Source organism: Carya illinoinensis, chromosome 11 (genome assembly GCF_018687715.1).
Source record: "Carya illinoinensis cultivar Pawnee chromosome 11, C.illinoinensisPawnee_v1, whole genome shotgun sequence".
Classification (NCBI taxonomy): Eukaryota; Viridiplantae; Streptophyta; class Magnoliopsida; order Fagales; family Juglandaceae; genus Carya; species Carya illinoinensis.
In genome coordinates this window covers 22,080,818-22,107,271 of record NC_056762.1, presented here as the reverse complement: position 1 = coordinate 22,107,271, position 26,454 = coordinate 22,080,818, and the positions used below count along the sequence as shown (strand labels likewise).

The 26,454-nt window shown below is 34.9% G+C and overlaps 2 protein-coding genes across 14 annotated transcripts; both read right to left on the bottom strand.

The window, feature by feature from the left end:
- Positions 1-621: 621 nt before the first annotated feature.
- On the bottom strand, positions 622-2,892 carry LOC122281836 (probable carotenoid cleavage dioxygenase 4, chloroplastic). The gene has a single exon (XM_043093641.1). The coding sequence runs from the start codon at positions 2,698-2,700 to the stop codon at positions 838-840; it is 1,863 nt and encodes a 620-aa protein (XP_042949575.1). The 5' UTR covers positions 2,701-2,892; the 3' UTR covers positions 622-837.
- A 5,995-nt stretch (positions 2,893-8,887) lies between these two features.
- LOC122282088 (bifunctional peptidase and (3S)-lysyl hydroxylase JMJD7) lies at positions 8,888-20,348 on the bottom strand. Of its 13 annotated transcripts, none has more exons than XR_006230380.1 (7): positions 19,541-20,347; positions 19,264-19,439; positions 12,815-13,031; positions 12,368-12,715; positions 10,235-10,368; positions 10,038-10,131; positions 9,795-9,956 (listed from the first exon to the last, which is right to left on the bottom strand). XR_006230380.1 is itself a non-coding variant. In XM_043094027.1 (4 exons), exons 1-4 carry the CDS (start codon positions 20,204-20,206, stop codon positions 9,742-9,744), a joined length of 1,128 nt encoding a protein of 375 aa, XP_042949961.1. In that variant the 5' UTR covers positions 20,207-20,340; the 3' UTR covers positions 9,380-9,741. The 13 variants fall into 13 exon arrangements, 3 of the variants coding, with proteins under 3 accessions (XP_042949961.1, XP_042949962.1, XP_042949964.1); XR_006230379.1 differs by having other exon boundaries at positions 9,884-9,956; positions 10,038-10,108; XR_006230377.1 differs by having other exon boundaries at positions 10,038-10,368.
- Between the last annotated feature and the right edge of the window lie 6,106 nt (positions 20,349-26,454).

Genomic DNA, 26,454 nt, shown 5'->3' with positions numbered 1-26,454 from the left:
AAGAAAGAAGACAAGATTAAAGAAAGATATATAGACAGGGCAGGGAAACTAATTCCTGCGTCCCCACTGTAGCTAAAGGGCAAGAGAGAAATAACCTAACAGTGGAAGAGAATAATCTTTTTGTGGGTCATAAGCCAACATGTGACTGTCAGCTAAAAACTACAGTTCCCACTGAAAATATGTCCAAAAGCAAATTAGCTGTAGCCTGTAAAATTGAGATTCACCGGTTGATATCTGGTTTTGACCACGGAAAAACTCTTTGAAAACGGGGTTGTCGTTTAGAGAATATTGGTATTCTAAAACCAACATGTACAGTTGCATGCATGCTCAAGTTAACAAATGCACGATTTGATTTGCATTAATATTAGAAAAACAGTAATGATATGGGTATAACTCTTTTTTTCTATAATTATATTTTAAATTGAAGATATTTTTTTATAAAATAATATTATTTTTTATAAATTATTTTATAAAAATTTCCCTAATAATTTAATAATAATTCAGAGTTGTAAAAATAGTACTCCCATCAAGTATATCATTTTGGACAAGAGTAAACGATCATGGAAACTTGAGGGTTTTCTTCGGCCTTCTATCTCGAGTTTGGCCCTTATATGACATTAGTGTAGACAAGTAGTGAAATAACTTTACTATAATCTGTACATGAATGATGATCGAAACATAATATTAATCGATCAGTAAATATATATATATATATATATATTTGTTGTTTCTTAATTCAATGTGAAGTGAAGTGACATGACGACCTCTGATCCATCGTCCAAACACAGACACTTGTGCAGCAAAACCCTTGTATGTTACTGGATTAATTGGAGGAAATTATAGGGCTTTGAGGTCGCTTTCTCTCACAAATAATCCGTGAAAGCCATAGGGTACCCTACGCGGCAGCTTCACGGCGGCCACAACATCAAGATTCGGAGACTTGGCATCCATCACCAAGAACCTCGACTCCCCTGCGTTCTCGTCATGGACATAGGATACTACGTACCCATCGTCCTCCTCTGCCTCTTGGTTACTCTCCGGCGCCTTGGCCACGAAGAAAGGCTCTCCACCGTAGCATCCTGCCCCAAACATTCTGCTTGCCACTATGCAATCCTCACGCTCACCCTTGGAAACGTCCAGCTTCACCACTCCTGATATCTTGGGCATTGGATCACCCACAGCTGCGTAAACGTACTTGTTCTTCCTCCCCACGTATGCCTGATTTATCACTGCAAAGTCTAGATTTCTTGCTGAAATGGGATGCCTTGTAACAATTCCCGTCCTGAGGTCGATCCTCACTTTTTCCACCATAGCGTGGATGAGGTCCATTCTCTCCAAAGTATGCTCCACCGACAATATGTTTGGTGCCACCATCACTATTGCGTTACCATCCTCTTCGTCCCATGCATTGATGGCGTGTATGATGTTGAAGCCCGGCACGTCGAACCATCTCATCTCCGACTCGTCCTTTGCGTATCGAGGGATAACTCCCAGTCTGGGCACTTTGGCTGGGTCCGTTCCCACCGGAGACCCTCCAGCTATCATTTCCAAGGGGTTCATTCCTATCTGTATGTCTGCAAATATGGCGTACTTCTTGGTAATTGCGAAGTCATGGAGGAAAGAGGGACGGACCATGGAAAATATGGGCACGTCTGGCTGTTTTGTACCGTTCGCATCAAACCGGAAGAAGGTCAGAAACGGAGGAATCGGGCCATATCGAAATGCAAACGCCTCACCAGTTTCAGGGTCTACTTTGGGGTGAGCAGTCATGCTCATAAAAAGCTGACCATCAAAATCATGGCGACCTAGAGTCTCGATGTCTCCGTTGGAGGTCAATCGAACCGAGTAAGGGAGATCGGACTCACCGAGTGCATAGAGACGATTGCCAAAGAAAGCCAAGCTGGTGTTTGCGAGACCTATGCCGTTAGCAGGGTTGAATTGACCGACGACTATTCGGGCAGCAGAGAGAGCACCCCGCGCTGCCGAGGCAGCAAGGCCATTAAAGCCCGAGAAGACATTGGGAAGTAGGGGATAGCCAGCGTCACGCTCTGCGGTGTACTTATAGGTCTTGACGTAGCGGCTACAGAGTGTGGCTTTGCCTTGGGAGATCCGAATGGAGTGGAGCATGCCATCGCCGTCAAAGAGGTGGTAAGGCCCACGAGGGAGGAACTGTGGATTGGGGCCATTGCGAATGTAAGCACCATCAAGAGCCGCCGGCAGGGATCCTTGTATCACCTCACACTCTGTAGGGGGAAGCTCCTCGATCGGAGCAAAATTGTTATAAAGAACATTTCTTGGGTCCACCGAAGGTCGGAGGGGAGGGTCTATGAAATTGTTGATGATGTCGTCGAACGCATTGAAGAACACTGCCGGAACTGACATCTCTGCTTGTTTCTTTAACTCTGGTTTTGCCTGAGATTTCTTGGCCAATGGTGTAGCAATCGATGAAGAAGCAGACTTCTTCGATAATGGTCGACCGTTGGCATTTGGAGGTCGGGGTAATGTTGTGGTGGTGGGGGTTGCAGAAGTTCTTTCTGTTGGGGGTTGTTGGGTTGGTTTTTCTTCAATCCTAACAGAAGAGACATTGAGGAGAGGACCAGAAGCTGATGCTGGGTGTAGCGTTCTCATCGTTTTGGTTGGGGAAAGCAGTACTTTTGGAATGGCTAAAGTAGAGAGGAAAGAGGAAGAGAAAGAATCCATGTTGTTATCGTTGTTGTTGTTTTACAAGAAGAAGATCAGAGCAACATCAATTACAACAAATTTATACTCACAAGAAATGTTGAGGTAAGGTTGATGCCGACACCATTGGATGATTTCTGCAGGGAAGTGAAGCCAAAGGCTCCGGAAACGAGCATTTTGATGCCATCGCTGTTGGATGATTTCGGGTCTAAGGAGTGATTGTAGGCCAGCCAGCCAATTATTGTCATCGAATGCCCAGATATTAGAAATTTAGAGGGGTATCTTACCGCTCAGGCTTGCCTCGATCTGGCTATTATTATCTTGGTTAAGGGCTTGGCAATGAGAATTCTCATATGAGAATTTTGAGTTTTAAAATTAAATATTAAAATATTATATTTTAATATTATTATTGTATTAAAATTTGAAAAAGTTAAGAAAAAGTTAAATTGTTTATTATATTTTATATGAAAATTTGAGAAAGTTGTAATGATGAGATGGAAATTTTATGTTTGAGATAAAAATTTCTTAAGACCAAGCAGAACCTAACTCTTTCTGCACCCAATCCGGTGTCAGCCATGCTTGATGATGTGACTTATTTTAAATAATTTTATATTTTATAAATATAAATATATTTAAAAATAATAAAATTTAATATAAAGGATAATATTTTTTTTAAAATAATAATATATTCAATTTCATATTTGGCAAAAAGTCTTCTCTTTTTGACAAATAAATAACAAGAAAGAAAAAAACGCATATTTTCAAAGATGTTTTCAAAGTGTACACTGACCCATAGGAAATGGGAAGAAAAAAGTGGAAACGAAGAAATAATAAAAAGAAAACTAGTCTTCTTATTATGACCGGTAATATATGACATGATTCGTGGACAAATACGACATAAAATAAATACAAATTAATAAATGAGTTTTGATTTAAAAAATAATTGATTCAATAAGACATAATTAATAAACGAGTTAGTTGTGTGTCAACCCGCAAAACTTGCACAACTCGTATAATACTAATATATTTTATTTTTGAATTTTATAAATATTTAGTCTTGTATGTCTTTTTTTGTTATTGGGAATAAATTATATTAGTATTAGTTTTTTACTATGTTACATCTTAACCTATTAAAATTTTTTGTTAATATGTAATTTTATTTTAGGAAAATACTAGTTTCCTTATATAGTATTAGTTTGGATATTGATATAAAATATTTTATAATGAATCCAGTTCTTGTTGTGAATTATTTATATAATTATCCTTATATTATATAAGAAATTATATCAATTGAGTTAAAAAATAAATATACGATCAGCTCAACCCATTTATATAAAACGGATTGAAATAAATTAAATGAGTTGTATCCAGATTAACCCAATAAAATTTAATCAGAGCATTAGCATCAGTGTAGCCACCTCATTAATTAGCCAAAGTTGCCTAATATCAAACATTTTGCCTTTTACTTGTCACATTCAAAACCTATTCGCTCATTGAATTATCATCTAAACTCTATATAATAATCAAAGATTATTAATTTTAGACTTTATTACTTTTTAATCTAATTCGTTTTTGTCATATTTTATAGTTCTATCAGTCGTATGTTAATTTCTAATCAAATAAAATAAATTTTGTCTTAAGTTTCGTAATTTATAACGTACACTTTTTCGATAGTTTTATATTTAATAACATAACCATTATTTTGTTTTGTTAATTAAATTATTATTTTTACTTCCATGTTAATTATTGTTCATTGCATGTAGATGTAGAGTTGGGTTGGATCAACTGATGATAAAAAAATGAAATGGCCTTGCTACGGTGAAAGTCATATTTATTGATCTCAAACTTCTTTATATAGCTCAAAGGCTGGTTAGTGGTTGGATTTATGTTACCTAATTCAAAGTATAAGTCCAAATTTAAGTTATATTAGCTATCTTAAGGTTTTATTGATTTAGCAATGTCAATACTCAAAATCGGATTGAATTCAAATTTTAAAATATAATCCGTTTAATTAAGAAGATTGGCCAATTTAGATTGATATATATAAGTTACTACTTATGATTTGACACCTCATAAACATAATCCAACTCGAATTACCGTCCCCACTTTATCTTTTTCTCAACGGTGACATGAGTGGTCCACCAATTTCTTCTATCCTATGCCACCCAATTTTTCTTGCCATCCAAATGAAATGTAAAATTACTTCCTCACCAATAAATCACTCACAATAATGTTAGAATTGATATAAAGTCACGTCGTTATTATTACGATGCTGAATGGGATCATATCTACTGTTGAAATGGGCTCCCTAGTCCCTATGCAAGCTTGAAGCGACGATATAGAGTAAGATACATGAATTTAATATAAAAATATATATAAAATAATCGAGTTTAAATTTGATATAAATGAATTATATGTAGTAAATGTTATGTAGATGATTAACACAAAAAGGAAGTAAATTGAGTTGTATTTAAAAATTAACTATTATAAATTAAATACACAATATAAAATATAAATAAAATATAAACAGCAATAAATATAAAAAATAAGGGTAAAAGAAAAACAAACTCAGTATGTTAATGATATTTGGGGTTATTGTCTACGTCCTTGCCTCAATCTACTCCTTGAGAATTTTCAAATTTACTATTCAACCTCCTTCAGGTGGAGATAGAAACCTATTATACCTTTGAACAACGCCGCTACAAAGGATCTATATAGAATACCCTCTATACTTGCAATCACCTTATACGTGGTGATTCAAGTATTCTCTTTATAGAACATTTTCTATATACACAGGAATTATACACACATTTTTACTGATACAAGAGTTGATACTGGATAGGTTATCAGTGAACACTCCTCAATGAGTAAGATAAGAACAATACAGCGTAGACTATATCTCTCTCAAAATAAATAAGAGTTAAGGCTCAATGCTTAGAAAAAAGAAAATGAAAGTTTTGAATGAATGTTGTATACTCTTGGTGTTGTAAATTTGAAACTTTCAAATGATCTATTTATAGGCATATGAGATTTCATATTCAAATTTAAAAAAATTCACATGTCAAAGACAACATCATTTACTTTTTCAAAAAATTCAAATAAAAGTTTCTTTTTTTTCTTTTGTCAAAGACAACATCATTCACTTTTCAAAAATTTTAAACATAATCTTTTTACTTTTCGCATATGACAAGATGAGTACTATTTATTTTTCAAAATTTTCAAACAAAATTATCTACCTTTTACAAAAGTCAAAAAGAGCATCAATCACTTTTAAAAATATTCAAATAAAGCATGCACATGTGAAAGATGACAATCAATCAACTTTAATATTTTCAAAATTCAAACCTTTAATCATGTCATGCACATGTGAAAAATGACAATCAATCATCTTGCAAAATTTTCAAATTTAATTTTTAAAATATTCATGCACATGTAAAAAATGTATTTTAATGCTCTATGATAAAATATTAATTTTGAGTCTTAATCCTAATTTTAAATTTTTAAAAGATTTACAACATTACTCTATGAGCTTTAATGTAAACTTGTTTTCTTGATATTCTTGAGTCTATTGTATAGACAACTTGAGGTTGAGACTAATTTATTCTTTGAATTTATTTGTTATTATCAAAATCTATTTATAGATATATAACTATACGAAACTTGAAACATTGACTTCAACAGTCAAAATAGACTAATTTGATAAAACACAATTAATAAATAGATTATCAACTCATGAAACCTTCAATAAATCCATATAATATAAATAAATTCTATTTTCAGATTTTATAACTATTTAGTTTTATATGAATTTATGGTTAAATGATGTAATATTAATATTGGTATTTGACTACTTAATTATTTTATGAAAACATTAATTTATATATATTATTGATTTAGATATTTATCATAAAATATTTTATCATGACATCAGTTGTAATTGTGAATGATTTATATAGTTATCTATGTATGATATATGAAAGTACATTAATTGGGTCAGAATAAATATATAGGTAAACTCAATCATTTATATCAAATGATTTAAAATGGTTTAAACGGATCGTGTTCAAGTTATTCCAATAATAGTCAATTATTAAACTAGTTATTATGTGAATTGTGTTGTATCACCTACTATTTATGTGGATCGTGTTAGGGTTTTAGAGTCTTAACATTTTTAATTAAATGAGTCGTGTTTAGATCAACCGTTTAATCTAATATTCATGAATTTATATTACACTAATATGATTCACAAATACGAAGGCTTCCATGCATATTCAATAGTAGATGGCAACACAAATAAAAACAAAATAACAAATAAAATAAAATTTGAAAGAGATGCTAATTGTTGAGAATTTGAGAGGAAGAACCTTCTTTATAATTTAAAATAACCTTTAAAGCTATCAAAATTTTCAAAAACTCCAAAAATCCCTCCTCTATCCTCATAAATGATCTAAATATCTTTTAAGTTAAGAAGTTGTTTGGACAGTGAAATGATATTAAATGATTTTAAATTAAAATTAAAAATTGAATGAAATATTATTTTTTTAATATTATTATTATTTTAAATTTAAAAAAATTGAATTGTTTATTATAATTTGTGTAGAAATTTTAAAAAATTTTAATAATAAGATAGGTTAAGAATATTTCTTAATCCAAACGATCTCTAAGAAAATCCAAAATAAACCCTAAGAAACAAACTCACACGTCCTTCAAAATATCTAATTAAAACTATTTTTTTTTTTTCCTACAAGATCTAGCTAGCTTGAATCTCTCTCTTCATCTTCTTTTTTACCCTTCTCAACCATTAGAATTTCGGATGAAAATCATTATTCCCAATCAATGAATTCAGCCACCACGCATGGTTGAAGATGGATGATATCATGATATTTTTGGAGGGCCATTAATGCAATTGGGGACCATCACCCTACCCCACAAAAAAATTATTCATTATGCTTTCAGCAAGCTAGCTAGGGGCTATGCCATTATAACGACCACTATTATTTTTAAAAATGCTACAACTATAAAGATTTTTTATAAAAAATATTTTATAAATTGAGATCATTTTATATAATTCGTTTGATCTATTTTATAATAAAAATAATTTAATAATTTGATGAACCATATCAATTTATGAGATTATTTTGTATAACTAAAGTATTTTTCATTCTTTTTGGCTATAAGTGGGAAAAATAAAAAGATTCTCCAATGAAAAGTGGATAAAAAGAAGCAAAATTATATGAGGTGCAGAGGAGCTGCTTTTACAAATAGAAAAATATTTGATTAATTAAAATATTTTTTATAAAAAGAAATTTATAAATTAATATAACTGAATAAGATAATATTAAATTATAAAATAATTTTTTTATTGAAAAACACATTAAAGGATAAAATCAAATCATTTTATTAACTTATTCTAATAATCTAATCTAGTATTTATTTTTATACATATTGATCATAAATTTAAAGAAAAATAGTTGAGAATGGAGGATATTTTTTTATGTACCATAAATGCAAAAGGGGACCATCTCACTACCCCTAAAAATATCCACCATTTTGCTTTCAAACAGCAAGGGGATCATGTGATCCTCACAAATTATTATTATTATTATTATTATTTAATAAAATTTAGTATTATTATTATTATTTAATAAAATTTAGTATTCTTCTCCAAGGGTTGTCTGTTAGTGTCAAATTGGTCTTACAAAATTGGCTCAAATTGATTTTGGCCTGTAATAATTCCCACCAAAGCCTTTCTATCAGTTTTTTTTTTTTTTAATAAAAAAACATAACAAATTTTTATGATTTTTCATTTTCCTATTTGGTTCTCGGAATTTCAGAAAAATAAAGACATCCTTCATGTCCCAAGTTCGGTATGTCTATGTTCTCAGCAAGAACTGGACATAAATTGGAATCCTTAGTTGTCTTTTTTTTGTTTTTTAATTTTTTAATTTTTATGGTTTCTGCTATACATGTTTGATAAGAGATTGCTTGGACACGCCACCACTGTATGAAGAGGACGTGATGTTGTTGTTAATTTGGACCAATCTCCTCCAAAATAGGGTATGAACTATGAAGCACAATAAATAAATAAATAAATAAATCATCTCTAATTGTTGGATGATAGCCTTAATTTTTCTGCTCCAAAACACATCCATATGAAGGTGGTGGGACCTGATATTGGGATCTATCTATATATGACTCTCAATGGCAATGGACTTAGAAAGAGATAATGCAATTCCTCAAAAATGATTGGAGTTCATTACAACACGTCCACTGTTCTACAAATCATCATCGTCTGGAAGCTGATGGCTTGAGCCCTACCCAACACTGTTTTTTGACAATGCAATATCATGGCAGGTTTGATGATTTAGAATGTAAATATCAGCTTTTTCCTGCTCTTCAGGGACTGGTTAAAGAGCTTTTGTCAGCAGGGTACGGGCCCCGCTGCCCACTCCTAAAAGAGATTTTGTCAAAAGCAATATTTACATATATTATGCTCTGAAGCCATTCTTTTACCTATTGAATTTCTTCCAATTAACGCCCAATATGATTTCATAAGAACAGCAACCCAACACGCACGCAAGCTCCATCTGTTTCTAAGACAGCTAAACAGGGCAACAAAGAACAAACTCCATGCTTGTTCGATGCATCCTAAGGATAGTAAAACATTAAAATCCTGTGAAAAAAAAAATGAACTCAAAACTTAAATAAAGGGAACTAATATGAGCTGTATGTATATAACCTATATCTTTGGAATTCAATTCAAGAATCCCATAACAATTAGGGAAGTTACATCTCATTGTAATAAGTAGTAACCGAGGTAAAAAGAAAAGGCACATCCCAAAATTTTACCGGGAGAGGAAATCCATGGTGAGTGAGCCATCATCTTGATGCATGTTAATGACTAGTCCAGTATGCAAGCTCTGGTTAAAAGAACATCTTACTCACATTAGCATGCTTTCTCTTGCTTTAAGCATTCTGCAATCTCTTCTTTCTAGGATCGATCTCTCCATGCCGGGAGGATCACACGTCAACATTCTAGCACCCCAACTAACAAATTAGACCTCATTCTTCTTTAGCACTGTCAGTGGGTAAATTTGTCACAGATTCATCAGCACCTAATTTGTCCTTAAAGCCATATGCAAATGAATCAGAGTCTGAATCCAAATCCAAGTCATCAGACATTGTTCCAGGCAATGTTGGATTATGAGTTGAGCGGTAAGGAACTGATTGCAAGAAGTTGAAATAGGCATACTTGATATCAAACTGCATATCATACCCTGCAAATATGTTTGATCTTAGCAACTAACAATCATATAAAAGCTGAATCCAAAAAGGTGAGAAAAGGACTTGAACATTACAGTAGTTTATTGCAATAGTCCGCCCTGCAGCATCTGGACTCTGTCTAACATGATGAAACCACATACTTGGCCTGCGTCAACTCCACAATCCAGCCTTAAAATTAAAACTCGAATTATGTTTAGAAGAAAGTGCCACATCAAATGATAGGATTAAATATTAAAAGAAAAACTCAAGTTATGATCAGATAAAAACACACTTCTGATTTCTTCTCATATGCCACCCTCAGAGGATTGCTCTGTTCACTAAGCTCAAACACAAACCAACCACAAAACTATAGTTCCCCTTGAGATCCCAAGCAAAAACACCCCAAGTGAATGTCCGTTTGGTTTCCTGCCACGTCAACAAGTTCAGGTAGACTACAGGTATCACCATTGACACAACTCATCAACTCTTTTATCGAGACAGTCAATTACTGAAATAAGTCTCTTGAAAACGACATTAAAAAACAAATGGGAAAAAAAACAGGAAGAAATTTTAAAACACCTCAATTTCCCTAAGCAAAGACTAACTATCCAGTAACTGGGAGCATGGTCTATCAAACTAAATCTGTTCATTTCCCTCTTTATGGGACAATTCTTATCTACCAGCAAGCAGCAAGCCATTCCAAACATATCCTCTACAAACGAGATCCACACTCAAGATTTGTAACATTGGCTAGTCCTTTTGGAGCATAAGCCCAAATGCAACTTGGGCCGGCCTTCCTTGGGTCATTAGAAATGGTATCGGTGACAATCTCAACCAAAGTGTGGAACTTGAGCCATGCCTCCTACGATGGAGTGGCTTGAGAATGTCGGATATTTAAAGGGGAGATTGTAATACCTCAGGTTTACTATGAGAGGTGGTTAATGGTGAATGTGATTCCACATTTTTTGATAGGTAATTGCACAACACATTTACATTTCCACATTACTTAGAAAAGAAAAGTTATTGCCCTATATAACGATTTCAGCAAGCTCTATTTGTCACATTGACTAGTTCTTTAAGAGTATAGACCCCGTTGTGGCTTGAGCCTTCCTTCAGTCCTTATACTGTTTGACTCAGATCAGGTAAATTCAATCTGAGTTTGCTTTAAGTCAAAACATCATCATGAAACTGGCCAAAGGAAGAAAAAAAAAAAAATTTAAAAAAAAAAAAAAAACCAAAATAAAACAAGGCATGAGATTAGCTACTTAGGACCACTCCATTTATACAAGTTTGACCCAAGTGAAGTGCACTTTTCTTCCACAGAAACGAGTTTGGCATCTCTATCATGAATACCATTCATCAGTTATGGTCAAACTAATGCACTCAGCCTATGTATTTGACAGTATAGAGCATGCTAAAAGACTGGAAAGATGACCTCCTGCCTCCCCAAAAAAAAAGGGCACAACATTGAAATGTTGAATTTCAGAAAACAATGAGAGCAATTGTTAATTGACAGATTTGAAGTTAGAAGTATTGTCTAATAGTTCGTTTTCTTTCTGCTTTGACATCTGAGCTGTGGTTATGTATAACTTCAAAGACTTCCTATGTAAGCTGATTTGTATTTCCTTTCATTCTCTCTACTCTAATGGTTCTATGCACTTTTCCTGTGGATGACTGATCAGTATCTCACACAGAGAGAGATAGAGAGAGACAGAGAGAGAGGAGCTCTTGAATGGAAAGAAAATCACTGTTTTCTTTAATCAGATTAGTCTAAAGTAAGAAGCAGAAATCTACCATCAGCTTCTTCTAGGCTCTTCAAAGACAAGGTGGTATTTTGGGAGATAGTCCATATGTGAATTACATGAAATCGAGTGGCCGATGCTAGGTGGATAAATAAAGCCGGGGGAGGTTGTCAAGCCTTGAGGGAGATTTATGAAGAAGAAATACTCATTAAATCTTAGTGAAACAAGTGGAAATTTTTTTATAAGTACCAAAACAAATGGAAAGTTGAAGACCTTTTCCAAAGAGGGGAAGAATTTTTATTTTATTTTTTTGAATAAGCTTCCATTAAACTAAAAAGTAGGATACAAAAGAAGGGGGTGGGGAGCCTAACAAAATACCCCATTACAACCAATACAGCGCATATAATTGAAAACAAACAAAGGGAAACAAAGGGGAAGAATAAGATGCACAAAAGTTAAATGGAAATCAAAACTGGGATCAAAGAATTATTTAATAAAGTACAAAAAAAAGATTATAACAAAAATCCAGCAGCAGTATAGACCTGACCCAAACATATAATGAAGAGAAAGATAACCCTTCTAACTTAAAAGCCTTCCTGTTCACAAGCCAATGCATGCACTAGCAGTTGACACTAACAGCATATACCTTTTTTCATTTTGTTTGGAACAACATATATACTTACAAAATTTATCATAAGAACTTCCCAATTTTCCAACTGTCTTAGAAACATTAAATCACCCACTGGAAGTTGCTAAATTCAGGATTGATATCCTCCCTCAAGTCAGGAGGGCTTTGCATTGTAGTCAAGATGAGGTAAAAAGGAGCCCAGTTTTTCCAATCCCTCATTCTATGAGAAATAACAATTCCATCAACGTTTATCATGGGAAATTCAACAGGATGATGTCCTCCAGTCTTCTCCTAAATAAGAGAAGTATCACCTCTGAAACCATGAAAGATCCTCTATAATCTCATACGCAAGAAGTACTTAACAATTAGTTTGCTCAAACATCTTCATCACATTTTACCGTTCCTACCCAAAAAACAAACAAAAAGTAAATAAATGAATGAATATCCAAATTTATAATAACGTACAAAACATATTTAATGGGAAATTATGGTTAGTAGATACCAGTTTTATAAACTTATATGATACTGATCCAGTTCTAACCTAAAAAGGTCAATTCACATTGCTGGATTAGAAACCATTTCCTTGAAGTCCTCTAAAAGAATTGACCTTCGCAGGATCAGGTTCTTTCATGAATCTCTAACTTCCATTGATTTTGAGACTGTCACTCAGTTGAACATTTTTTCTTGCAGTCGGAACTTCAGAATAGTTGAGGATTTTTCTGAAATAGGTCCCGGTATTAGAAGTCAATCTTGATTGAATTAAAATATGGAAATGAGATAATGCTCCACTTGGGGTGTGGAGGAAACCACGATACAAACAAGTTACAAATCACAAGACCTGAAACCAGTTTTCTGAACACCCAAATTACTAATGCTACTCCCCCACATAAGTACCACCACATACAACACAATATAACTGCTATACTCCGATTTAGTTGCCACATAGCTACATAGTCACAAAGATGCCAACAGTTAACATAATAAATGCTGGTCTATAAAATAATTGTGGTACACTTTCTTGGACGTGCAAATCACTGCCCTCCATTACACAATAACTGCTATTCTCCACTTCCACTCATTTCTGGAAGCTTTGGGGTCTATCGACCACCTTCCCCACCACCGGTACCTTGTCCCCGAGGTTCACCTGTAACCTTTACCTTGAATTCCGAATTTTCAAATATTTCCTCAACTACCCTTGCAGTGGTCCTAAAATGAGGAAGGTATGTGCTGTATTGCAGCAATCCCATGGAGTAATCTCCCATTAAACCTAAAGGACAAACCCTTTCACACCTTTGTTGCATTTCATCCATGAATACATTTTGTCTTGTGTCACCATCGGTTTTGATTGTTGCATTAGTGTAGTTTGTGTCTCAACAGGAACAATTGCCTTACTTACCTCGGATTTGTCAGTCTTTTTCTTCGGAGACATTCATTCATCACGCATTCTAGCCAACAATTGTTTCTCTACGAGGTGTTGGACGAAACATCCAGGCTTCTGATATGTATTCTCTAAGATCCCCCAGAAAGGCTCATATCAATGCATTTTTGTGGCCAGGCCAGTCTCTTAAAATCCCATTGATAATTACATAATGTCGCCCATCTACTTGATGTGAGAGAGAGCTTCATCAAGATTTTGATAATTAGTTGGTCCAAGTCGTGTCAAAGCTCTTGCTCAACGACCTCCCAAGTGGTCGATTGTTCCTCGCCTTGATTAGCTTTTTGTAACCATTGGAGTCACTGGTTGGCCTCTCCCTCTATATACACAGCTTTCTGCACCTTCTGATCATGGGGAGTCTCTTGGCACTCAAAATACTGACCCACTAGGTTTATCCAATCAGTTGGATCATCACCTGTGAACTTTGGAAATTCTAACTTTCCTCCCCTTACATCAAATTGTGTGTAGCTCGAATCCTTGTTGTCCTTGCAGCTTTTGGAGAAAGAATGTGATTCTTCAATTGTTGGAGTATTCATTTGTCTCACTGGCATTTAAATCAGCAATACTTTGATTTCCTTCGTGGCATTGTCCAATTGTTGCATTCAGTCAAATGTTCGAGCCTCAAGATGATGCAGACCTTCATGCACGTTATGTACATCATGTTTCAACTTCTCAATGTGTTCCTTGGTATTGGCATACTGCTCTGATACTAGTTGGTAGGTCCAGTTATTATAAATCAATATAGATTAAATTAAAATATGGAAATGAGATAATGCTCCGCTTGGGGTGTGGAGGAGAAACCACAATACAAGCAGGTTACAAATCACAAGACCAAACACTAGTTTTCTAGACACTCAGGTAACTTATACTCCCCACATAACTGCACATACAACACTACATGACTGCTATACTTCTATTTAGTTGTCACGTATCTACATGGTCAGACAGATGCAAACAGTTAACATAATATATGCTGGTATATAAAATGATGTACACATTCTTGGACATGCAAATAACTACAATATATTACACAGTAACTGCTATTCTCCACATCCACACATTTCTGTAAGGTTTGGATTTTATCGATTTATCGATTTAAAATCAGTTCAGGTAAAATATTTTGAAGCATGTAAGATATTCTAGTTCATTCAAAAATTGAAACTTTCTAATGATAATGCTTTTTTCTTTTTTTAAGTAAACGATTACATTGACAAGAATAGGCATAGCCCAAGTACACAAGATGGTATACAAGAGGTAACACCTATTTAGTAAGAAGAAATGGAAACAAGAAATTCATGAAAATCACGGCCGCTAAAATCTACAATTGTGACACATAAAAATAGAGTGCTGACAAAAAATCATCGAAGTTCTTCTAATGAACACTCCTTGTCTTCAAACAGCTGGTCATTTCACTCCTTCTATAGGCACCAGAGGATACAGATTGGAATCATTTTCCACATGGCTGTGATTTGTGGAAGACCTCATAAATTTTTCCAATTGGCCAAAAGACCAACCACTATGGCAGGCATAACCCACACTAGCTCTAACCTACTGAACACTTCATCCCATAATATTCCAGCAACCTCATAGTGCAATAGAAGATGATCCACAGTTTCATCACGTTCTTGCACATACAGCACCAATCCACTATTATCACCCCGCATATCCATAAGTTATCCATCTTCAAAATCTTACCAGCGATGTTGCCCAAGAAAAAATGTCGCAATGAGGATATTATAGCTGTTGACAACAATGGTGAAGGACCTCGCAGGATTAGTCGAAATGTACGCAAGCTGGCCCAGACACCCATGAATACTAAAAAAATAAAAAATAAAAGATTTGGGATTTGAATGCAGGAGATGATGGGGAGGAAATTATGGGTTTGTCATTGGTGCCTTGTGAGAAAGAATGTTTAGAGTTGGGAGTGCAGTTGGGAGCTGTGTCTGGGGAAAATGTTGTTCCCCTTGTATCTCTTCCTCCGATAAGCAATACAGTGGGTTCATCATCAAATTGGGTTTTGCATAAGGTTAGCAAGTTTCAGCAGTGTGTGGGGATTTCTTATAAAGGATGCGACGACCAATTTATAGCACCACTCACTGCGATTGAGGCGGGCCACTCGCTTGAAGCCAAATCAAGATTTAAGAAAAGAAGAGTTAAAACGTCTTTCTTAGAAAATCAACTATGAGACTAAGGGAGGTAGTTCAAGTCGAGAGAAGACTAAAAGGAAAGCATTATGGAGCAATCCTCGTAAAGGGAGTTTCGGGTGGAGTAGTAGTCTTAAGGGAAACAAGGGGTTGGGGTTGGGGTTGGGATTGGGGAGATGTGTTCTGTTCCCATTTAGGCTTGGTGTATTTCGGATAGATTGCTCATTTTCACAGACTTATTGGTCATTAGGGGCTCTCTAGTATGGGCTAGATGTTCCTTGTATACGCCCAGTGTACTTGGTTACTCCTATTGATATTAATATATATATAATATTTTTACTTATAAAAAAAAATGCCGCTTTGGGAGGCACCTTATTTCACCAAATCCTTTTCCATGGAAATTGATTATTTTTCGGTTGTGTGAGAGATATATGGAAAGAACGAACCACGAATGTACATTTACCTGCGGATACCCACCACAACATGTCAACTCCTTGAGTTCTCGCATTCATGGAGTATAGAAGACTAAGGCCTTGTTTGGATTCAGAAACCATCTTAACTCATTTCATCTAATCATTACAACTTTCACAAACTCCCATACAAAATACAATGAACAATTCAACCTTTTCAAATCTCAAAACAAAAATAATATTAAAAATTAATATTCTAACAATATTTTATTCAACTTTCATCTCATCTCATCATAACTCACTATCCAAACCTCCCATAAAGAACTCCTCAAAGCTGCCAACATCCCAATCTTGGGCTGCCCTAGTGAAATTCACATTCCATTGGACTAGGTCACTAGATATCTCCATACAATTAGCCACTGATGCATTTTTCTCACATGCAGTCCTGAAAATTGAAGAGAATGAGTCCTTTACGGCATTATCTCCACACCACAAGTTGCTATAGGATTTTATTCTAGAACCATCACTCAACACCAGTCTAATGTGTTAAGCAAAATCCCCCCACCTTCATCTAATGTGCTTCCATATTCCCACTCCATATACCCCATGTATCACTGACTTCCATATGGCTTCCAGTTCTGTATTATATAGCCACAACCATTTCTCATGTAAGGCTCGACTGAAAATCCTCAAATTTCTAATACCCAACCCACCAAAAGAGATTGGGAGCATACCTTATCCCACTTGACTAGATGAAATTTGAATTCATCTCCCAAGCCACACCAAAGGAAATCACGATAAAATTTCTCGATACGGTTCCCCACACTTGCTGGAATTGGGGATACAGATAAGAATAAGAAATACACTGGTAAATTAGATAGAGTTCTTTTGATTAAGGTGTTCCTACTGCCTTTCAACAAATACAATCTCTTCCAACCTGCATTCAATCTTTTCAATCACTGTATCCCAAATTGATTTAGTAGGGGTGTCAAATCATGTTAACGAATCGTGTTCATGTCGTGTCAAAATATATATATTATACTATATAGCTCAACCCTAACCCAACCCGTTAAGATTATCGTATCAAAATCTCAAACTCTAACACGACCCATTAACATAACAAGTCGTGTCGTGTTAACCTCTTTTAACCAATTAGTGAATATTACGAAATATGTTAACACGACACAATATGACCCGTTTCAAATTGTTTATGTAATTTGATTGAATAGGCCTGAAATCAACCCGTTTGACCCAATTAAATTTAGCATAATTTTACATAAATTTTAAAACCACAATATTTATAAAAATTATAAAGTTAATTACAAGTCCAAAATTACAATCCAAATAATAAAAAGATCGAAATTGAAATTCTAACAATTTTACTTTTAAGTATAAGGGTATAATTGTAACTTTAACTTTCTTAATGTGTCATAATGAGTTGACCCGTTAAGTAATCGAGTTTTAACAAGTTAACCCGTTAAGACTAAACCCTAACCCGCTATTATCATGTCGTGCTCGTGTTAGGTTAACGGATCGTGTAACATATTGTCATCCCTAAGATTTAACCCTTGAAGCTGCCTCAAGAGAAGACCAAGGTAATTCATGGGAATAGAGGAAACCTTACATCCAAGAGTATTAGCCAGGATGTTGCGAACATTACCCACTAGCACCAATTCTGATTTGTCAAAATTCACTTTCAACCCTGATGCCGCTTCAAAGCATAGTAAAAGTGCCCTCAATGCCTGAATTTGGTTTTGTTTTGCCCTCGCAAAATATCAGTGTATCATCTGCAAACAAGTGAGAAATGTTAAGAGAACCCCCATTAGGGTCACCAACCAAGAATCCAATGATAAAGCCACTATTAACCAAGACTAAGACCATTCTGCTAAGCGCCTCCATAACAATACAAACAAGAGTGGGGACAAAGGGCCCCCTTATCTTAGACCTCGAGAGCTATTAAATAAGCCAACTAGACTGTCATTCACCAAGACTGAAAACTCCACCATTGAAATGCACTATCCGATCTACGAGTACCATCTCTCCCCAAATCCACAACTCCCAAGCAAGTAAGAACTCCCAATTAACATGATCATAGGCCTTCTCTATATCCAACTTGCATAGAATCCTCAGATTTTCAAATTTAAGCCTACTATTTAGGCATTTATTGATGATGAGAACTAAGTCCAAAATTTGCCTATCCTTTACAAATGCATTTTGGGGTTTTGTAATGATCCTCCCCAAAAACTCTCCTAGGCAATTTGCAAGCACCTTGAATATGATCTTATACACCCCACTCACAAGACTAATGGGTAGGTAATCCTTCACCTCTGATGCCCTAATCTTCTTGGAAATGAGTGCAATAAACGTGGCATTAAGACTTTTCTCAAATTTTCCAACCGAAAAGAATTCTTGGAACACCTTCATTAAATCCTTTTTCACCACATCCCAACATGATTGAAAGAATCCCATAGAAAAACCGTATGGACCAGGTGCTTTGTCTTTGAGCATTCTCTCTACCACACCGTGAACCTTGATTTCCTTAGTAAGCAACATGCTCTCAAATCATAGAAGGCTCCATACAATCCATACCATCTATATTTAGTATCTCAATGGTATTAATTCTCCTATGACAGTTGGCCACTCTGTGAAAGAATTTTGTAGTTCGGTCTCCTTTCTTTCAACCACAATGATCTTGATTTTTGACGCCAAGAGATCTCCAATAAAATAACTCTCTTATTCTGACGTTCTAATGATAATGCTAACGTTCTACTATAATTAGTCCAGATTTAATGCTCAAGTATAATAACTGTTACTTGAGTTGCAAACTAAATTCCTTTTCATTATATAGTTCAGTGCACTTGGCCGGGGTTAGTTTTACCTTTGAAAAGAATTTCATCATACCAATTCAATTATGTGTGCGACGTTGTTCAACGAACAGAAAAAAGGATCTGGTAGAACTTACAAGTAAAGAATCTCTCCAGCCTTGACCGTACACTCAAAGGGTTTTGGGCCGTTGAAATACAAGGGGAATCTGGACATCGCACTGTGTTTAGCCTCCGGAGAAGGATACGGATCCACACTGCACCAAGGTACACATCTCATTGGCTTCTCAGACTCCAATGTAAACTTTCCAGTGTCCTGCAAATCAAAAACACATACAAGCGAATTTACAAATTAAGATAGGACTTGCCGTAATTTTTGGGGCTTTTTCCCTTATCTCACTCTAAAGGTCTGAAAACCTGGGAATAAGAATAACGCGCGGCAGGGTAGTTGCGGATGTACATACGATGAACATCGGTGGGAGGAAGCAGCAGGAAATGCTTCTCACCGGAAACGACGGCGTAGAGATTCTCGTAGTGGTCCTTGTGGAAAGAGGTCTCGGAAAGATGGTTACCAACCCAAAGATTAACAGCTTCAGGGAGGCATCCGAGGGCGTCGGTGGCCCAAGGGATGTGAGCGTCGCAGTCCTGAGCCAGCGCCGAGTACTCGGACCGGAAGCAGTCGTTCTGCTGCTGGGCATACGCCACGAAATTGGTGGAATGGGGATTGACGATGAGATTAAGAGCTTCCGGGAAGGGCATACGCAGGGCGTGTGCGGAGGCGAAGCAGAGGGTAGATGGGTCGTCGGAATTTATGGGGACGGCAGCGTCGGCTCGGCCATTGGGGGTAAGGTGGAGGGAGACATGAGCAGAGGAGAGGGCTCGAGTGAGGTAGGAATCGTGGGACCAGGAGGAGAGGGCGGGCCAGTGACGAGTGGCGTTGGAGATAACACAGGGCTTGTTAGGGGACACAAAGTCTCTGAGGAATTGGAGAGGGGTTGGGGGAGAGTCCAGCCTCTCTACTCCCCCGGAGTTCCCCAGACTCAGCTCCCTAGCTTCCTCCCACAATGCCTCAATCTCCCTCATACTGTACTAGGACGGCAAAGCCAAAACAGGTTTGGAGATGGCGGCAGCTCTCTGGAGATTCGGAGATGTTCTTAAAATCGTTGGCTCAACACCGGATAGACACAAAACACTTGAAAAGCCGCCACGTTTGGTATAAAAACAGGAAAATATTGCTCTGCCCTTTTTTGTCCCTCACTTTGGTAGTTTATAATTTAGGACTGTACATTTAATCTCCTTTCAAAAAAAAAAAAAAACAAAAAGACTGTACATTTAATCCAAAAAAAACCGACCTGAATATCCAACTGTTCTGGTCCGAAAATACCCGAACCGAATTAAAAAGGATAAGAATGATGAAATTCCGAACCAGTTTTATTCGGATAAAATGGGTCCGATTATTACTCAATACTCAATTTATTTATTTTTATAGTTTACCTTTCAAGTTTTAACGTAGCTTTCATCCTTCAGTCAACTTACAGCTCCATTGATGTCCAGTGCCCACAACCTCCATATCAGTCTTCACTTTTCAGCCATCATACAAGATAATATGAAAGAATCAGTTTTCTAAATAGACTGTTTATTCCTAAAGCTTTAGATAATAAATTATGATGAGATGAGCTTACCAAATGGTGTTATAAGGCCATCACATTTGGAAGTTTGCAATAGAAGTAGGAATATCATGATGTTAAAGAGAAAAAATTGAGGATTTTTGTTTGAAAGTTAGGCATAATGCAAGATTTTGTTCTCTCTTGCATTCTAAGACTAATTGTTAAATAGAATAATGTATTTCAGCTTCTTTAGCTATTTTTAGTTTATTGGGTTGTAGTGCGTTTTTTTTTTTTTTTTATAATTGATAAAACTCCTATGTTTCTTTCAATGAAGCTTTCAAGTATTCCGATTGAACTATGAGCTTTGTAACCAATTGAACCATGAATGAATGATAACATGATGTATATTTCAAAAAAAAAAAAAAAAAGCCTTTAAGTATAACATGTATTCTAGTTTTATATTGTATTATTCTTTAATTGATTTGTAATGGTATCATTAACCCAATAAACCAATATATATAAAGTAAAACCGGTAGTAGCGAAAGAGGGCCAATTTTGTGGCTCACAAGATTGCAAATGAAAGGTTGCTACTTTATAAATATATTGTACTATTCTAAAAAATGTTCTCCAATGTTGACAAATAAACACAACTCCCGTTGATAAAACAAAATCCAAGGGTCAAAGCAAACGCTTTAAAAGAGCAAGTTTAACACAAAAATGAACCATGTTAGAGTCTCTAACATCAACCAAAAATGATAAAAAATATATTGATTTAATGCATTAACAAAGAACAACATGTAGCCCTGTGGACAATCCTTTAAGTTTATTAAAAAAAAGGGTAGTCGGTTAATTTTCAAAAAAAAAAAATGGATTCAGGTAATCAGTTATTTTGGTCGATTCGAAACTTTCTGTTTCGAAATCCTGTATAATCGGATCAGTTCGGAACCTTACTTTTTAGTCCGGGTTGCGTAGGGTGTTCAACCCTAGTTTATATATTTATATTTCCTAGAAAGCATGGACCAAAAGCGTTGCCTCGCCCATTGTAAAGAGTTTGGTCATGTATAATTATATTTTTATATTATATTATATATATATATATATATAATTTTTTTATTAATATAATTGATCAAAATAATTATTTTCTATTAAAAAATATATAGTCAATTACATTAATAAAGTATATAAAATATATATATAAATAATTATATATAAAATTTTTACTTTATAAAATATGCACCCCTTATAAAGTAGCACGCTTTTTTTTGTAAGATATTTTTTATAAAAGAGATTTGCACTAGTTTTAAATAACTATTTAAAAATATTTGAGATATTTGGTTATAAAAATGTTATAAATATTCGAGAATTATTTGAGGTTAGATTTTGAGAGATGAGAGAGAAATGTTTGAATAAGAATATTTTTTAAAATAAGTATTATATTTGAATTTGTGAAAGATAAATATAACTGAAAAAATTGTTTATTTTGTGATTGGTAAAATTTGTATTGATTTTTATGTTTAAGTAGTAATTAGGTAATGATTAAAAGAAATGTTAAAAATTTAAAATAAAAAAATATTTTAAGATTTAAAGATGTTTTTTAAAAAAAATAAGAAATTTTAGAAATTTATAAGAAAAAACAAACACGGCTACTCTTAATAGAAAGGCTCGTCTACAAAACTATTTTATAAAATTAAATTTACCACATGATTTTACATGATACACTAAATTATAAAGCTTTTATTATTATAAAGTTAATTAATATTAAGCCACTAAATTTTGATATTTGTGTAAATCTAGCATTTTTTATTTTTTTAAACTACAATAATATACCTATAATTGTGTGCGATATAACCACTCCAACGAAAGAGTTGACACCATTGGGTAACATTAAGGAGTTGAGTCAAATGAATGGTAACTTTCCAACTCAAATTTCCACTATTTCAAGGTCGCGTGACTGTAATCTTGATGAGTGTAAGGTTAGTGGAGTGGGGGTAAAGGGAAGGTGGAGGAGTTTGTGCACTTGGGCTTAATGTGGCTTAGGGCAGGTTCGGCAAGTAAAATGAGATATAAAATTTACATCTCATCATTATAATTTTTACAAATTTTCACACAAAATATATAAACAATTCAATTTTTTTAAATCTTAATTTAATTTTTTTCAAATTCTAAAATAATAATAATATTAAAAAAATAATATTTTAAACTTTCATCTAAAACTAAAAATTTTCATCTCATTATTCAAACCTATCCTAAATGTGGCCAAATGCCTACTTGTTGACACTATGACCATTTTTAATTGGTTGGATATAAATAAAATAAAAGAAAAGAAAAGAAAAGGGAAAACAACATAATCAAGGCAGTTATAAGAAAACCCATAAAGTCGATGTAGAATCTATCACGCTTGCAAATGTCCATGTGGAAGCCATTGAAGCAACCATATCTGCAAAGTATAGCTTCTAAAGATGGTATACAAAGATTTTAAAAACATATGTCATTGGAGTCAAAGGGTGCTCTTTCTATTGAGCACAAGTTATAGACATTGGCAGTGGCTAACTCTCAACCCCGTCGGGAGCCATGAAAACACTAGGTTAGAATTCTCATAGGCTTGAGAACCCACGAGGAATTCGCACCCTTCAAGACATTGTCAAGAAGGAAGATCCCGATATCGTGTTTGTCCCCCCGGCCCAGGGCCCAAAGTCTGAGCCCAATATCGCGATATGCCCAAGTCAACCGAATGATCCATCGACCCAAAAAAGGGGTTCCTGGCCCCTAATAGAAGGTGTTTTACCGCCTTGGAAACATGGAAAAATCACCCTAGTGCAAAGGAGGGAGAAGCACGCTACCTCAACGGAACTGATTCCTAGATAGCCTTGAGTGAACAGGAGAGTACAAATCGTGAGAAACCCTCAATCTTCTAACGGGAGAAGTAGGAAGAACCTAACCATGTGCAACTCCTGGCAGAACAAGGCAGAGGGTCACCGCATTAAATGCATCCCCCAGAGAGCCACGCCTCATTAAATAAGTATGGTGAAAGGAACTACAGAGAGGACACCTCCCTCTACTGTAAAGTATGGGCATCTAATCCCAAAGACCAGATATAAAGACAATTCGTAGGTTTCAGGTTGGGGGCTGGTCTCTTTGAACTCTTTTTAGACACACTAAATTCTCTACTTTCCTACCCTTTGCTCCAAGACGATATTGACTTTAGTATCAAAGATTTCCCAACCACCACCATGGCCATCATCTCATGGTGTTTCCTTTTTTGTGTCCGTAGGCCCAAAACTAAAGACCTGAGCTGCTAAGAGCCCCGTCCAAGGGCGTATGAAACATGATGTTAACAATGTTCTTACAAGAGACCAAAACGAAGGCAAAAGCTATGGAATTCTATAAGTTCTTTCTTAATTTTGTGCATTGTTTAACTGTTGATAATACTGGTAAGAGTGGAGGTTTGACTTTATTGTGGAAAGAAGATGTTAATCTAACTATACTAAATTATTCAAAATATCATATTCATGCTATAATTAAAATTGAGGTTGAGGTTCCACAAGAATGCTATCTAACGGGAGTCTATGGCCACCCGGATACAATTTATAGATGTGAGACATGGAGCTAGACAGATTCTTGGCAAATTCTCAGTGGTGTCGATACTTTTCAAAGGCTATAGTGTATCATAGAGCTACTGCTTACTCGGATCACTTGCCTATATAGTTAAATACATAAGGATTTTTTAGGCCAAGCAAGGGTAAGAGACCATTTAGAAATGAAGCTATGTAGGTTGGTGTGGATGGTTGTGAACAAATTATCAGATATTCCCGGCATGAGGGTTCTAGTTATAGTTGTATGGATGATATTATGCAAATGATAGCAAACTATAGCCATCACTTGGTTAAATGGAATCAAAATTGTTTTGGTCGAGTCCAATCTCAACTAGCTAAAGCAAAACTGCAATTATAGAAGTTACAAGAGACAGATCCTACCTGTGAAAGGCTTGAGGCCAATATTTTTACTAGAAAGGAAGTTCATGTGGAGGCAACGATTAAAAGCTCTTTGGTTAAAATGGGCGAGATCAAAACTCAAGGTATTTCCATTCTAAGGCAACACAGAGAAGGAAAAAACATTATATTCTAAAATTACAAAATGAGAGGGATGAATGGCAAGAGGATGAACATAGAGACAAACTGATAGTGAATTATTTTCAATTTTTGTTTACAGCTGCTTCTGATAGGAGATCCTTGGATATTTTAAAGGGTGTGGAGCAGAGGGTTACTAGTGAAATGAATGCTGATTTGCTTAAGGAATATATGCAGATAAGGTTACTCAAGCTTTAAAACAAATGCACCCTACTAAAACTCCTAACCCAGATGGTATGGCTCCAATATTTTTCTATAAGTATTGGTCTATCATTAGAGAAGTTGTTACTAACTTATTGTTGTTAACTTGTTGTACTTAAAACTCTGAATACAACTGCCTTTCCTAGTTCTTTAAATCATACTTTTATTTCTCTGATCCCTAAGAAAAAATCACCACTAAGGGTTGCTGAGTTTCACCCAATTAATTTATGCAATATTGTTTATAAGCTCATTTCAAAGGTGCTTACAAATAGACTAAAGAGGATTCTACCATACATGTGTCTTGCACTCAAAGTGCTTTTGTACTTGGGCGATTGATTACAGATAATATGTTAGTGGCTTATGAACTGATTCACTATTTGAAGCATAAAAGGCTAGAAAAGCAGGGTTATATGTCTATGAAATTGGATACAAGTAAAGCTTATGACAGAGTTGAATGATATTTTTAGGAAAAAGTAATACAAAAGTTAGCTTTGCTCATAGATTAATCCAGCTTATTATGTTGCGTGTTCAAACAATTTCCTTCTCAATTTTAATTAATGGTCTTCCTACTGCCCCTATCATCTATAGTAGTAGGTTAAGGCAAGGGGATCCACTATCTCCTTACTTGTTTATATTATGTACTGAAGGTCTTATAGGCCAACTAAAAGCTGCTGAAAATAATGGTTCTATTATGGGAGTAAAAATTTGTAGAGAAGCTCCAAGATTCAATCATTTACTTCTTTCAAATAATAGCATTCTTTTCTATAAGGCAGATATGATTGCCAATAGACATATCCAGCTTCTATTGAAACATTATGAACTTGTTTTAGGCCAAAAGATTAATTCAAATAAGACTGCTATGGTTTTTAGTAACAACAATACAGAAGAAGTGAAGGGTACAATTATGTCAATGTAGCATGTTCAAAGCTGCCAGCCGTATGAAAAATATCTTAGGTTACCACCTGTTATTGGTAGATCAAAAACAAAAACATTTGCTTAAATAAAACATAAAGTTTGGAGAAAACGTCAATGTTGGAAAGAAAAACTTTTGTCTCAAGGGAAGAGAAATTCTTATCAAGGCAATGGCTTTAGCAATTCCTATTTATTCAATGAGTTACTTCATATTACCTAAATTTTTATGTGCTGAGTTAGAAAGTATGATGGCTAGATTCTGGTGGGGTTAGAAAGGTATTTAGAGCATTGGCAATGGCCTAGCCATTTTCAAGTCTAAAATGGAACTCAAATATGATCTTTTAGCTATAATATGGACTTCTAGCTAAATTAGTCCACATTGGACTAGCTATCTTAAACTCTAAATAATAATATAATATTATTTATTTTAATAATATTTGATTATTATTTTTTTTTTTTTACACTTCAGCTAAGTAAAGATTGC

Bases quoted from the DNA above. Each gene is read 5' to 3' on its own strand.
- LOC122282088 (XM_043094027.1), bottom strand. From the start codon at position 20,206: ATGAGGGAGATTGAGGCATTGTGGGAGGAAGCTAGGGAGCTGAGTCTG. The intron at 10,109-19,263 runs GTAAGTTCTACC...GAGTTGACGCAG, and splicing joins GCTGGAGAGATTCTTTACTT to GCCAAGTATGTGGTTTCATC. The intron at 9,957-10,037 runs GTAATGTTCAAG...ACATATTTGCAG, and splicing joins GACTATTGCAATAAACTACT to GGTATGATATGCAGTTTGAT.
- LOC122281836 (XM_043093641.1), bottom strand. From the start codon at position 2,700: ATGGATTCTTTCTCTTCCTCTTTCCTCTCTACTTTAGCCATTCCAAAA.